Source organism: Manis pentadactyla, chromosome 7 (assembly GCF_030020395.1).
Source record: "Manis pentadactyla isolate mManPen7 chromosome 7, mManPen7.hap1, whole genome shotgun sequence".
Classification (NCBI taxonomy): Eukaryota; Metazoa; Chordata; class Mammalia; order Pholidota; family Manidae; genus Manis; species Manis pentadactyla.
The window spans coordinates 32794947-32810417 of record NC_080025.1 but is presented as its reverse complement, the minus strand read 5'-3'; the positions used below and the strand labels follow the sequence as shown (position 1 = coordinate 32810417).

Here is a 15471-nt window from a genome sequence, read left to right as displayed (position 1 = left end):
GGGGTGTGGATTTCTGTGCCAAAATTAAAGATAGAAAGAATGGTTAGCAGAGCCTAAGGGAAATGGACAGAAGAGTAAAGGAAGTGAGATCAAGGAGAGAGCCCAAGCAGTCCTCTGGAAATGGAGATTTTAAACAGTGAAGCGACTTTGAGTTTTCTCCCTAAGAGGAACTCAAAACAACCCTGGCGGAGGTGAGCTGACAGATCCTAAGAACCGATGCAAAACCCAGGCCCTGGAAAACACCTATTGGCTGTTTTCAGGCAAAATGAGGTTCAAGGGAGTGTATTCGTTTCCTCCGGGAGCTGTAATAAATTACCCCAGTTTTGAGGGGCTCAAACAACAGAAATGTGTTCTCTCAGAGTTCTGGAGGTCAGAAGTCTGAAATCAGGGTGTGGGCAGGCCCACTCCTCCGAAGGCTCAGTGCGGGAGTCCCTCCCCTCCTCTCCCATCTCCTCGAGGCCCCAGGTGTTCCGTGCTTGTGGTAGGATGAGTCCACTCGGCTCGTAGCCTCCTCCTCTGCCTCTGTCTCTCCCCTCCGGTCCAAGTCTTCGCTGATAAGTTCCGCTCTCACCGGATCCACCCGCATCCCGGATGACCTCATCTTTAACTAAATTACATCAGTGAAGACCCTTTTTCCAAAGAAGGTCACATTCACAGTTTCCAAGTGGACATATATATATATATATATATTTTTTTTTTTTGAGGGATTGGGGCACCGTTGAATCTGCTCCTGGGAATGAGGAGGGGAAAGAATAAAAGGTTAAAGAGAGGGAGGGACCTGGAGAACCAGAATGAAAACACTGTCTAGTCCTGAGATTCCCAAACCGGACCATGACGGTGTTGGTGGGGGAAAGACAGTGAAAAGTAAGGATGCAAAATATCAAATGATCTAGGAGACACCCGGACAGTGCAATATCACTGACTGGTTTTGCCAGCATAACGTTAACTCACATGCACCACTATGATCTCAGTATTCCAGAGAAGAGTCATCTCCTAAGCTGCAAAATTGTAGTTTTCGGGTCCAAGGAAAACTCACCTGAATACGAGAAAACATCGTGTGGGCAAAGGGTAGGCCACCGAGCCCACCTGAGCTCCAGCTCCAGCCTTGCGTTTTCTATGTGAGCACGGGAATCAGGTGACCGCAGCTGCATGGGAAAGGAGTCGTTTCTCCTGCACAAAGTTGAAAGGGTAAACCGGAATCATGTTTCCCACTCTGTGGCCCATGGAGTGGGGAAAAGGAAGAGGAGCAGGGGTATTATTGGTTCAGCATAAATACTGAAGACATTTAATTTTGTGTTTTTACTGTCTGACTAGGTAGAAAAACAAAATTTTGTGTGTTGCCATGACAACTTGCAATTGAAGACATTTCCCTGAAATAAGATTTTTAGTTTCTTTCTTCCTTTTTTTCCAGCTGAGGTTTTCGGATCCTTGGGAAATTATTCTCTGGGATTCATGAATATTTTTACTTTATGACAGTTCTATTCATTACTCTAAATAGTAGGTAGTCAGTATGACAAGTTGTGATTAATGGCACAGACTCTTCAACAGTCATACTGTTTGAGTTTGAATTCTGGCTAAATTTCTTACCAGTTTTAAAACTAACAAGTCATATTGAATTTCTTTGAATCTATTTTCCATGGGTATGCTATGAGGATCAAGTTAAGAAATAAAGGTTAGATATTACTACTAAGTAAAGCCCCTCGAAATTCTGACACTCTGGTTTGAGCACAGAACTAAATACTAGGACTGCCCAGCTCTGGATCTTAGTGACGGTAGGAGAAGTCAGGGCCATAGAGACCAGATTTCTTAAGTCATGACCAGTTTGAAATAGAACATTTCATCCCATAATTAGGCCAAGATCTATCAACTATACATCTTAATTTAATTTTGAAACATTTGATTACCCTAAATAGCTCTCAAGTGCTTTTAATAACATTTGGTGGCTTTATTATTGACAAAAATCTTTCAGTGCTGTATAACCTCATGTTAATGAGTCCCATAAGTTAACCATCCACTCTTGGAAATTTTCTTTCACATTTCTTTTTAGTGTTTATTTTATTACTAATCTTTAGAAGCTGGCAGAATAGTGAAGTATGGCAGTTCATTAGTCCTAATATTTTTATGAAAAAGTACTCTAAGTGTGGTTATTTTATTACTAAACTTATAAAAGTACATTAAACAAAAATTGGAAAATGTTAAGAAGTATGAAACTGATCATTTACAGCTCCACCACAGAATCAAAATACCTCTGGTGTTTGGGGTAATTTATCTAAGAGTGTGTACATCTGTGTGTGTGTGTGTTCAAAAAGTTGTGAAGTTGTAATCCTATTGCATATCCAAATCTGTTTTCTGCATTTTAACTCAAAACTATAAAATAAACCTTTCCCTGAAATTAATCAGTCTTACTGTAATTTCCATGGTTGCATCAAATCTCTGTGCATGATATAACACTGAAATTTAAGTAGCATTGACATTTTGGTTCACTTCAATTTCCTCTCTTTATAAATAAAACTGAGATGCGAAACTTTTATGGCTCTTCACCCTTGATGTTTTAATTCAAACCAAACCACTTACACAGAAATTCCCTATCTTGTTCATAAAATTAACTTGTAATCATTAACTAATTTTGAAGGTGAAGGGTTAGAACCCTTCCCATCCTTCATGCTAATAATTTTGCTCTATTTTTCTCTAGTGTGAAAATAATGGTCTCCTTGGATTGACTACTCTTTCAATTATTTTATGGCACTTTACACTGCTTCAGTTTAGTGAATGTTTTTGCCCTATTTTCTATGTTTGAAGACCTTAAGATACAGGCATGAAGGTGACCAGTGTGAACTCTGTACTCCCAGACTGAAGAAACTTCTGGTAGACTAGGAGGCCAGAACCAAAGACTTGGGCACTCCAGGCAGACTAATTAATTTGGTGCTAATTATAAGGTATAGTCTTTAATATCCAGTGTTTAATGGGAGGAATGGCTGAGTTCTCCTCCACATGGAAAGAGAAGCAGGGAAGGTGAAATTTCATCTGTGGAAGCTACTCTGCAGCTGTTGAGCTTCGGTCCCAAATCTGTTTACCCATCCTTCAAGGAAAAAAAAAAAAAATCTATCATCAAGTCCTGTCTCCTTAGAAGGCATTTTAGCAATCATTTATTTTACTGCATTAGGTCCTTAAGGAGCGTATCAAAACCTTCCCTCCAAACTTTTTTAGGTTTTCCTGATTTATAATAACAACCTTTTAATGTTAAACTAGACTCACAGTAATGATCAAAATGGATGGTCTTTTAACACAGCATTAAATTCAATTTGAAGGGACTTTATTTAAGAGTTACCCTTTTGTACTCATACGTAACGGTAGTGCTATCATTTCGAGGGTTAGTTCTAAGGTTACGTCACCTTCACTAGGTCCATGAAATGCTCTCTCATCTTTTTCTATGCTCGGGAACAGAACAGAGATCATAATTCTTGAGATTAGAGAAATTTTAGGTGTTCAGTTTTTATTTACATTTTCTCTCTGTTTATTGGTCTGTTGAGGTTGACTACTTCTAGATGGAAAAAAATATCGATCTTTTACAATTTTCTAAATGGAGATTCAATTCAGAATTTCAAATGTATCAGCAAAATGTGTTTATGCCATTCTCTTATATTTCCTTAAGAATGGAGTTTTCATTTCCTATTATGGCCCCATTATTGTATATAATAGTATAATTACAGTAATTACTATTTAGTAAATGCTGACTTGGAACTTGTGTTAACCTGAACTACATTTTTTCCATCAAGCCTCACCATTATCTTCAGTATTCACAAATGAGTCACTTGATAATGAATGAAATCAGCCCTTGCTCTGAAACGTGTCTCCTAGCTGGTCACCTTTCTCTATTTCCACCCGAGTTCAGTCCACCGTCATTTCTCCCCCAGACTATGGCTCCTCCTCTGCCTAGTCTCCACTCTTGCCCAACTAGAAAACACTCTGCACCCCAGTCAGAGGGACTCTTGAACACGAAAATCCCACCATGTCACTCTGCTCTTAAACTCTCCAACTGTGCTTTAGAACAAAACCGGGCATTTAGGAGGCTTCATGCTGCTTGCCCGTCTCTTCAGTCACCTACTACCACTTTCTCCTCCCTTTACTTTGCTGCAATGCCACAGAGGCCTCTTCCCATTGAAAACCAGCTGCTTCGAATTCTAATCTTCCTGAGATTTCAGTTTTAACTTTTATATTAATATTGTCAGCCAACTTTGTTGATATTTGCCTGGTTTATTTTTACTTAAACTTTTATTTTATTGACTTATTTTTTTATTTACTTGGTTTATTTACTCATTTATTTCTTTAACTTTCTGGGCTACTTTTTATATACTTTTTTATTGAAGTATAGTTGATATACCATATTATATTGGTTTTCAAGTATACAACACAGTGATTTGACAGTTATATGTGTTACTAAATCCTCACCCCAGCTAAGGTAGTAACTGCCTGTCAACATAGAAAGATGTTACAGAATTATTGACTATATTCTCTATGCTGTACTTCATCCCCATGTCTAATTTATGTTATGATTGAGATTTTGTGCCTCTTTATCTCCTTTACCTATTTTACCCACCGACCCCAAGCTGTCCCCCATGATAATTCACTGAACCAAAGTGTTAATCTAACAGAGTTTATTATTTCTGTAGGATACTTTATTTATATTTATTAATATAAGTCTATTCTGTTTTAGATTACAAATGTGTTAAGAAAAATTATCCGGAATAAAGCAACAGGATGGCTGTGTGTTCATTCAGTACCACCCCGGAGCACTGTCTTACTCTAGGGTTATTTAATTACCTAAAGAATGTCCCCTTGTTTGACATGCTACTTATTATTGATTATGGCCCAACCTTTGAAGTTACATATTACCTTGTAAATTTATGTACAAAAGAGTTGCAAACGGTTTCTGTGGAGTAGAAGGTATAACCCTAAAGCTTATGATTGTACTGCCCTATTGGACATTAGCTGATGATAGCTAATATTTAACTTAGTAATTTGAGTTCAACTTTTTTTTTCAAAACTCTGTAAACCCCCCCGTTGCTTATGGATAAGTTTACCACCCTGTAGATTTCCTCAGTGATGAACTAAATTTGTTTTGAATGTATGTTTTATATTTGTATGAGTCATTTAAAAAATGTTTGAAAATTATACTTTGACAGACATTAAAGTCTAGAAAAAAAATAATGTCAAATAAGAAAATTGGCTTTTATGATGAAAGGGTGGCCAAAGGTGTTATTATTTCTGTCCATCCCACTTCTGGGTCTTCCAATTATTGGAATGGGGGGGAGGAAACATGCACAGTTTCTTTCAGTTTCCTGTCCCCTTGGCACCAGCCTTTCATTCCCCTTGCGCCAGCCCTCTGTCCTCTCTTACATCCTCTCATCCCCACTATTTTCCACCTGTTGATTCTGAGGAGGTTTTTGGAGTGTACACTGAACTTTGAATCAGAATAGGTTTGACCTGGCCACCGATCAGGTGTGTAACCTCATGAAAGTCTCCAACCCTTCAACTTGGTCTGTTTCAAAATGGAAATTATGAGCTAATATGTCCTAACTCATAGCATGTACCACACAAATGTGTATGGATTAAAGGTGTAAACATCAGCATTTAAACTAGAACTACTCTAAAACAAATGATGTTGGCATGGAAAGAACTTCCTAAGCATCATTTAAAACCCAGTGGCATAAATGAAAAAACACCAATTTGTGGGACTGCCTTGTGCATGGCTATTTCACAGGCCCACAAAATGCAATGATCAAAGCTGATGAGATATTTGAACACAATAATAATCACAGAAATTAAAATTTAGACAGTAGCATGATAGCATATAAAATTTCTGAAAAATTATACAAGAAACTTCAAGATTTGTCACTGTTAGACAGGAAGATGGAAATGAGACTACTTCTACTTTCCAACTTATAAATTCTGTGCTTTTTTGACTGTCTTGCCATAAACTTGATTATTTTTTACAAATAATTACATTATTTTCCATAATTATTTTTAATCATCCCTTTCTGAGAAAGGTATATTTCGTGGAGAGTTAGTTTAATAAGTTTATGAAATATTAGAATAACTATAGAATTTTAAAGCAAATAATACAATACATATCCTATCCTAAAAACATAATGAAACAAAAGATGTTTGGTAACCCTCTGCATTGCTAGAATCATACACATAGAAGGCATTTCCATTATATATCATAAACTCTAAATGCAATCACAAATCCATGTAATTTTTCTGGAAGAAAAATTAAGAAGTAGCTTCTAGTCTTTCCATGTACAGAATCTTTAATCCAAGACAAATTTTAGAAAATATTCCTAATAATAATTACATGTATAATTCATAATAATACATGTATAAGAATGATTGTTGCAGATTTGTTAATAAGAATGAAAAATTATAAGCAATTAGCAAAATTCATTAGTAGTATATTGGCATACTGGACAAATTTTAAAACAGACATAACACATAAGTATGAACCAGCACCAAGAGAGGGGCTATGTAGTGAAAATATCATCAGCTAATCCCTTCTCCCACACTGTAATTAAAAAAAAAAGTCTGGAAATCCAAAAATAACATAATTTGATACTTCAGTTTCTAGAGGAAAAGCCAAAAGGAAGGGTACATTTTTAATGGATTGTGAAACATCTTTAAAATCTTTTTTTCCCTTTGTGATCACTCTCAAGGTGCTCACATTTAAACTTTGGGTACAGGGTTTGCTAGACAGACACACTGCTGGGCCCCAACCCAGCGCCTCTGACTCGGCAGGCTGGGGAGCACGCAGTAATTTGCATTTATAACAAGTTCCGCCGCTGCTGGGCCAGTCACTGCACTTTAAGAGCACAGAACATCTGGAAACATGGTTTTCTTGTGTTTGTGGGTGATACAGAAGTCCAAAGAGAACTTTTTAAACAAGGGAGAGGATGAGGTAGAGGAGGAAGGGAAGATTCCTGTAGTCATCTAAGGGGAAAGAAAAAGCGAATATTAGAGTGCAGCCTAGATTCAGGCAAAAACATAGTATTTAAGGATTTCCGTGTGAGCCAGGAACCAGAAATCCAGAATGTTTTAATTCTCACAATAGGATCCCCTATGTAGACATCCAAGAAGGAAGGGCCAGTGTGAGGATTTGCTTACAACTTCCTTTCTTAAGCCCATTTTAGAAGGGCCTCCTGAAAACCATGGCCTGACCTCTTTGAATTTATTTTATGAAGATTATATTCCATTGCCTCTAGACCTGCACTCAACTTTTGTTCATAAAACCTATGCACCACCTAGACGAGATGAAAAACAACTTTCCAGTCCACAGTCTGTTTACCATAAATCTCTTTATTCTTGCTGGCATTCTCAACTCTGCCACCATTCTGTAAATCCCCCAAATGTGGGTCAATTTCATTACCAACTTTCTTCAATTATGTACCTACTGTTGAGCATTGTTGAGAGAATTAGACCACCATGCTTATAAAGATTTTTCTCCCTGTGAGAAGAGAAAGGATAGCAGAGTGGACGGCCTCCCAGGAGCTGCGGCGCCGAGTGAAGAAGAAGATGGGCAAGAGCAGGGTGGCATTCCCTCCCTATGAACACCCATTCTAGGGCAAAGATAAAGCTTATCATGTCTGGTGTAATTTAATTTGTTGAGAAAGCTAGTAAAGGGTGCCTGGGGTGTCCTGAATTGACTCAGGGCCAAAGACTGGGATGAAAGGATTAAATAAGGTCTATCATTTTCAGAGATGATGGGCTGGATACTAGATTCACTCTGGTTGTGAATAAAGCAGGGGCCTGAACCCAGTTTTATCTCAGATTTTGAGACAGAGGGCCACCTGTCTCAGAAGTGATTTATGGGTGATTTACAGACCTATACTTATCCAAACTTATACTTTTTGAACTTCCCTGCTTGTTCTACATTATCAAAGTATAGTAAAATAATACATACTACACATTTAATATGTTGTTTATATATGTACTTTTATGTTTTATTTCCTGTTCCTTTTCCTTCTACAATTAATTTAACACCCACTCCTCTCAAGTCATGTAACCTGATTGGCACTCCCGTTTGCTGAGAAATTGAGTTCATAAAAAGTGGATTCCCTCAATTCCAGACTTTTTCTTTCTGTCATTTCAAAGCCAGATGCCCCCTTTGGGTTCTCACTCTCCTTCTTTCCTTCCTCCAATGTATTTTTCCTTTAATTACTCTCTTCTCGCCATTGTCTTCAACCTCTTCCAGTAGCAGGCTCAACCATTCAACTTTCTCATTCTTAAACAGAGAAAGCTCTCAAACACAAATGTCTGCTTTGCAAGTGCCTTATGGCTCTGCTAAAAAAAGTAATTTGTATGTTTGGTTTTTGATGTGTTTTCCTTCCTATATAACAAAAATGTTCTTTTATACACAGCAATAGTATACAGCAGTATAACAGTATAACTCCTTTCAGGTTCCTGGACCTGATTCTAACGTGTGTGGAGTGGGGAGGGGGGAGGGGGTGGAGTCTTTCTATGCACAACACTAAGCAATTCTCGAATATCAGCAGGGAATCTGATAATTCAACTCAATTCTGATGCTATCTGCCCAGAGACAGCACCAGATTTCCCAGGTTAAGGGCTTCATCCTACAAGACTGCCCCCCACCCTCAACTCCAGATGCTGGTCACAAGACCCAGGCAGTTAGTTCCCTGTGCTTTGGACCTACCGGCTACAGATTGAAGGTTCCCACGACCTCCCCCTTAGGTTTGATTAATTTGCTGAGCAGCTCACAGAACTCAGGAACCTAACATTTACATTTACCAGTTTAATAAAGGACACCATAAAGGATACAAGATGACAACCAGGTGAAGAGAGACATGGGGCAAGGTCCCAAATAAAGGTGCTACTATCATCATGGAGCTTGGGGCCTGGCTCGGTGGCACGTGGAGGTGTCCTGATTCTCCAAGTGTAGAATCTCTCTCTGACAGAGAACAAGGATCCAAGAGAATGATAAGCTCTTCTCCAGAGTTTTTGTGAGGGCTTCATCACACAGTCATGATTGACTGAATTATTAACCATTGGCTGATTCAACCTTGAACCCCTGCCCTTGGTGGGGTCCAAAAGTCTCTCATTAACATGAAAAGACATCTATTTCACCTTAAAGATTCTAACAGGTTTTCAGGAACTGTGGACAAAGACCAAATACACCTGGAAAATATATAGTAGGTCATCTGAATGACCAGCTATGTATTTTTTATGACTCATTATCTCTCAGTCTCCACTTTCTTACCTCCCCAACACACTCAAATTTGAACTCTGCTTCCATGGCCCTGACCTAAATTTCTATGCTGTGTATATAAAAACTGATATATATATTGGCAGCTTCTTAGCTTCTGGTCCTCTTTTCAAAGGGGACAATCTTACTTCAACTTTCTAATGACGTCATTGATCTTCTGATGAGTCCCAACTTCTGTGAAATCCTATAGTGTCTTGACTTCTGTCAGGTGACACTCTTTGGCTCCCTGAAACTCTAGAAATGTCCTGCTTGCTGATATGTATTGCTAGATTCAGTTCCTCTGCCTACCTTGTAAATATTTCCCAGTGTGCTATTCCAGGCTTTCTTCTCCTTTCAGTTTTACAGCTTCTCCTGAATGACTTTATGTACTCTGTGGTTTAACTATGTGTGGAGTTTTTACTACGGTTATGACTCCTAATTGCATATTTCTAGTATTCTCTCCTGAACTTCAAACTGTATATGCAGCTGCCCAGCATATAGCCAGATCTTGACATTCCACAGATATTAAAAATAAATTCAATATTTTTATGCCCTGTCTTTGACCTCTTCCCACTTTTCTATTTCAATCTGTGTTCCCACCAGTTCATCCAGTTGCCTAATTGATACACACAGAAATCATCCTTACCTCCTTTCCTTCTTAGCCCTGATACACAACACTGAGTCATGCAGATTGTACTCTGAAAAAGGAGGCCCAGACTATGGGGACAGAGCAGGAGTTGGCAAACTTTTTCTGTAAAGGGCTCGATGGTAAATAAATACTTTAAGCTTTGCATGCTACTTGTTTTCTGTTGAAAATACCCAACTGTGTGGCTATAATGCAAAACCAGTCACAGACAATATGAAAACAAATGAGTGTGGCTGAGTTGTAATAAAACTATTTACAGCAATAGGTGTACTTTGCCTTCCTGGGATAGAGTCAGGGTTGCAGAAATCTGGCTCATGTTCTTGGCTAAATCATGGGCCCAGACCAGGCACATAAAAGGTGCTATTGGACTAGGAATCATCTTGCCTTTAGTACCCTTGCCTGTAAATTTAAGCATCACATCATTTCAATTTTAATATCTCTTGGCTGCATGCCTTCACCTTTCCAAAATCACTACCATTGCCTAGGATTGGTCCTTGAACAGTATTTCACAGGCTTCCTAAACTGACTTTATAACAAAGTCCTACAAGCAAAGTTATCTTCCTAAAATTCAACTTAAACCATGTCACCAACTTACATAAAAAGAAAATTCTTATGTTTTCTACAGAAAGCACATTTGATCTGATTTTTCTAGTCACATCTACCATCATCCTTTCTATTGAGCTTTATGTTCTAGTAATACTGCATCACTTGCAGCCCAGGGAGTATGGTTATCTCTATTTATGCCCCCAACCCTTCTGTGGCACTGTCTTCCTGTTTTCAAATGTCTACCTAGAAGAGTCACTTTAAAACTGTGAAACTGGCACAAATTCATATTTTGACAAATAGTTCCCTTTAATTCCCCACAACAGTTGACACAATTAACCACTTCCTCTTCTGCGTAAGTTCTTAAGCTTATACACACACATTGATAATTGAACACATTATTCTACATTGGGATATATCTGACTATGTTTTTTTCCATCTTAGGTATGTTTCTTGAGTGCAATGGCTATATTTTAGTCATCTCTGTTTACAGGGTCTTGCCTAGGACCCAGCATAGAGTGAATTCTTGATATCTGTTGAACTGAATTGACCTGAAATTTACCTTAAGTTCTTAAGACACGAATCAGTCCTTAAGATTGAAATCTGAAGCCAGTTACTTCCTCAAAGCTGCTTCCTCAATAGGTCTAAGGTCTAAAATACTGAGCTGTTCCTTTTTTGAATATGCAGAAAGAACTTCCAGATCACTATAGGCCTTGGATGGAAATCGTGAACGAACTTCCTCACTTGATTGAGATTCACCAGCTCCGCACTCAAGTGAACAAGGTATATCTTTTTAAAAGTCCTCTCTTCGACCTCTGCTCACCACCTTATTTTCATTCTCATGCCACTTTGCATTCTCAGCATTGTGGAACTAGACCAGTTGACCTGGGGCACCAGTCATTGCCGGTGAGTTCCGAACAGAGTTTTCTTAACCTTCCTGACCTGTAGAATGACTGTTTCCTGTTATGATATGCTTCCCTAAAATTCTCAGAGCCTGTGCAAACAATACCCGGAAGGTATAAAACGCTCAACAAGTGTTTAAAGAAGGTAGACAGTCTGGTTGGGAATTATAAGCAAGCTAGTAGATAAGCTCTAAATAGGGAAGGAAAAGCATAGCAGTTCACGGTGTCCTCATTCCAGGTCTCACGGCTGGTGTCCTCTGCCTCTGAGTGAGGCGTCTACACTGATTTCACCATGGTGGTCTCATAGAGTAGCTGAGTCAAGAGAATGTCTGAGTTAGAAAGTCAGGGTGGGCAGGTTCTTCAGAAATAATTGGTAAGTCTGTAGATACCACACATGAGATAAGATGAATAGGGTTTCCCAAGAGTAGGTAGGGGACAGTGAAACTTCCTAGTCCCAGGAGAACTGGCATCACCCACAGGAATAGTTAGAATGTGTAACAGGAAGACCATAGATTTTGATTAAGGAAGACCTGAGTTTGAATCTTGGTTTTATCACTTAGTAGCTACATAACTTTGAACAAGTTACTTAATCCTTGTAATACTGCTCTCTTATTCATAACATGGGAGAATTTTTGTGAGGACTTTCGAAATAGCCCTTTCATATTTCCTACCATATAGTAATGTTCAATACATATTTATTCTTCCCTCCAATCTCTTCTCTATGTGTCTGAATCTCACCAGTTCAGAGCACCATGTGATTTCAGAGATGTAAGAAATGTTTTCCACCCTCCAAAATTTTCCTCCGCTACAGAAACCCCGTAAGAGATGCAGGAGATGTATAGATCGCCAGAGTCTATAAAGGTAGAAAACGAAACCTAAGAATTTATGTTCCTGTTGCATAAAGTCTCATTGACATGACCAAAGAAATACAAAAAGAAAAAGAAAGAAAAACAGCTGTAAGTGCAGGAAAACAAGAGAAAGCACAGCAGTGGGAAAAAATCTAAAGGATTTTTTGTGTCCTATTAAGCAGACTAGATCAGATTCACAAATGAGTCTGTAAAGCCAAACCAAACATTCAACCAAAGCAGCAAGAAGACCCCCTGGAGACTGTCTCCCCCACCTCTGACGAGCAGGGCATAGAAGCAAAGGGGGAGCCTGGGCAGTTTGCAGGAAGGCAGATTAAGGTTCCGTTTGTGACACACACTGTCCTCTGTACCAGGTTTTCTTCAGCCTTATTTGATTCAATCGTAGTGAGTAGAGGGAAGAACTTCCTGAGCTGGTGTTCTCCGTGTGTTAAACATCAGTGAAACAAAGCCCAGCTGACTTCTGGTCGCTGAAAACATGGGATATGCAGAGACAGCATAGTATGGAGAGAAATTAAGCCCCTGAAACATCTCCAGGGTTGAATAGTGCCCCAACCCTGAGAAACCAAATCCACTCAGAATCTGTGAATGAGACCTTATTTGGAAAGAGGGTCTTTACTGATGTGATCAGGGTAAATGAGGTCATACTGCATCAGGGTCCATTTTAAATGCAATATGACTGGTGTCCTTATAAGAAGAAGGCAGTTTGCACACAGATACACAGGAAAGAACCACCTGAAGATACAGGCAGAGATTGGAGTGAAGTGATGGTGAGGGAGATGGGGCCTTTGGAAGGTGTATTAGGGTTCTCTGGAGAAACGGAACCAATAGGATATTTGGAGTATATAGAAAGAAATTTGTTATGAGGGATGGGTCACTTGATGAAGGAGGCTGAGAAGTCCCATAAGCTGCTGCCTGCAAGTTGGAAACCCTGGAAAACTGAGAACCAGAGGAGCCAATGGTGTAGGTCCTGGGCTGAGTCCAGAGGTCCAAGAACCAGGAGCGCTGATGTCTGAGGCTGGGAGAAGATGGCTGTCCAAGCTCAGGCAGAGAGCACACTGACCCGTCCTCCACTTTTCTCTTCTATTCAGGCCCTAAATGGATTGGACGATGCCCTCCCAAACTGGTGAGGGTGCATTTTCTTTATTCAATCAACTGATTCAAATGTCAATTTCTTCCAGAACACCCTCATAGACACACCCAGAAATAACATTTTACCATCTACCTGAGCATCCCTTAGCCTAGTCAAGCTGATTTGTAAAATTGACAAAAAGAAGGCAGTTAGGTTCTGAGGATGGATGTCTCATGATAAGATGAGTGCCCTTATGAAAGTGTCCCCAAAGTTCCCTCTGGCCCTCTTTTGCTATCATGTGAAGATACAACAAGAAGAAAGTGTTTGCAACCTAGAAGAGGGCTCTCATCAGAACCTAACCCTGCAGGCACCCTGATCTCCATCTTCCAGCTTCCCAAACTGTAAGAAGTAAATTTCCATGGTCTCTAAGTCACCTAAGCTATGGTACTTTGTTGTAGCAGCCTGAACTGATTTCAGTGAGTTGTAGCCATATGATACAATGGTATTCAGTGACAAAAATGAACGAGCTATTGATTTAGTCAGCACAGATAAACTGTAAATACATTTTGCTAAATTAAACATGTCAGACTCAAAAGGCTGCATGTTGTATGATTTCTTTCACATGACTTTCTGGAAAAGGCAAAACTATAAGAACAGAAAACAGATGAATGTTTACTAAGAATTGAGGCGGAACAAGTGGTTGACCACGCTCATCTCTTTTAGGATGGTGTAACTGCTCTGTGTGGTAATCAGGTGGCAGGCACATGATTCTAGACCTTTATGAAACCCGTAGCATTGTACACAAAGAGTGAGTTGCATCCAAATTAAAAAATTAACCAGAATGCTGAGGGATCCTTAGGTGGAATGCAGATTACGGTAAATGAACCTAACTGTACTATAGATGTATGACATGACTTCATGGAAGAGGGTGGGGGTTAAAGCAGTGACCTAAGTTACTATGGAAAATGACGTTGTGAGTGGAATCTATAAGACTGAATTAAAAAGGAACTTTACATAATCACTGTTTCTAGTTGGTTCATTTGTGTTTCATGGGGTACAGGTTAACAATTCTGAAATTGCTTTGTATATCATTAGGTTGAACAGGTAAGTAAATGGATGGTATGTGAAATTTCACTTTCAGAGAGAAAAGTTACAAATTAGCAAGAGGGGAAGATTAGATTCAACATGTGATGTGGATTAGAGTTAGAGACATCAGTATGAAGTCATGTTTATCATTATATGTATATATGGATATATACATGGATGAATAGATAAATGTGGATATATAAATATTTTATGTGTATATACATATATATATATATATATATATATATATATATATATAACACATGTATACACACACATACACATACACACACACACACATTTCCTAGTTTTGGCCACTGTGAGGATCTAGAAGCAGTGGAACCCAATAGCAATAAGCAAACACAGTAGAAATGAGCTAATATGGCTGTGAAATGAGAAAGGATTTCTTAAATAATGTGTGCATGCATGTGTGTGTAGGAACACATTTTTGTGGCCAAAGTATGTCAATTTGATGGAGCTAAAAATTCCCTATTTTGCTTTAACAAAATGTACTTGTGTGGAAGTTGTAAAAGTAAAATCAAGTTTAGTTTACTATACTAAAAAAGTTAGATCGTTCAACATCTTGATCTGGGTCATAGTTACATGAGTGTGTAGACATATCAAAATTCATTGAACTATACACTCAAAAATATTTGTGCATTTTGTTGTATCTGCCTCAATTAAAAAAGTAAGTAAGCAGGAGCAGTAAAACAAATGAACAGCAACAAAAAATGTATGTTTAAGAGAAAATTAAGGAAATTTGTTTTACAAATCAAATAAAAACAAAAATATATATTTAAGAGCAAGTTAAGTAAATTTGCCTTATTGGTTGTCATGACATATTATAAAACTATAAAAATTGAGATCAAATTATAGTGGGGCAGCAATAAATAAAGAGAAACAAAAACCTCAATATAGAACCTATATACAGACCCAAGTATATATGGAATCTTAATATATAACAGAGATGACATGACAGATCAGAAGGGAACATAATGGTTCTAGAATGACTGATTATGTACACACATAGCATGTATCTAGCAAAATCAAGCAAAGAGAGGCAGACATGGGGGCTGTAAAGGTTTTGGTAAATTTCTACTTCTTAA

At 38.5% G+C, this 15471-nt stretch overlaps 1 protein-coding gene across 3 annotated transcripts in view; it reads left to right on the top strand.

Annotated features, from left to right (window-relative positions):
- Positions 1 to 15471, top strand: part of IDO2 (indoleamine 2,3-dioxygenase 2) — a 61825-nt gene that overhangs the window by 9955 nt on the left and 36399 nt on the right. For 2 of the 3 annotated variants that reach the window (XM_036877484.2, XM_036877482.2), the window contains exon 2: positions 11130 to 11225. In XM_036877484.2, coding sequence (XP_036733379.1) covers positions 11130 to 11225 — 96 coding nt within the window. Of the gene's footprint in view, positions 1 to 11129; positions 11226 to 11303; positions 11349 to 15471 lie in introns of all 3 variants that reach the window. The other variant, XM_036877481.2, reaches the window with a different exon arrangement.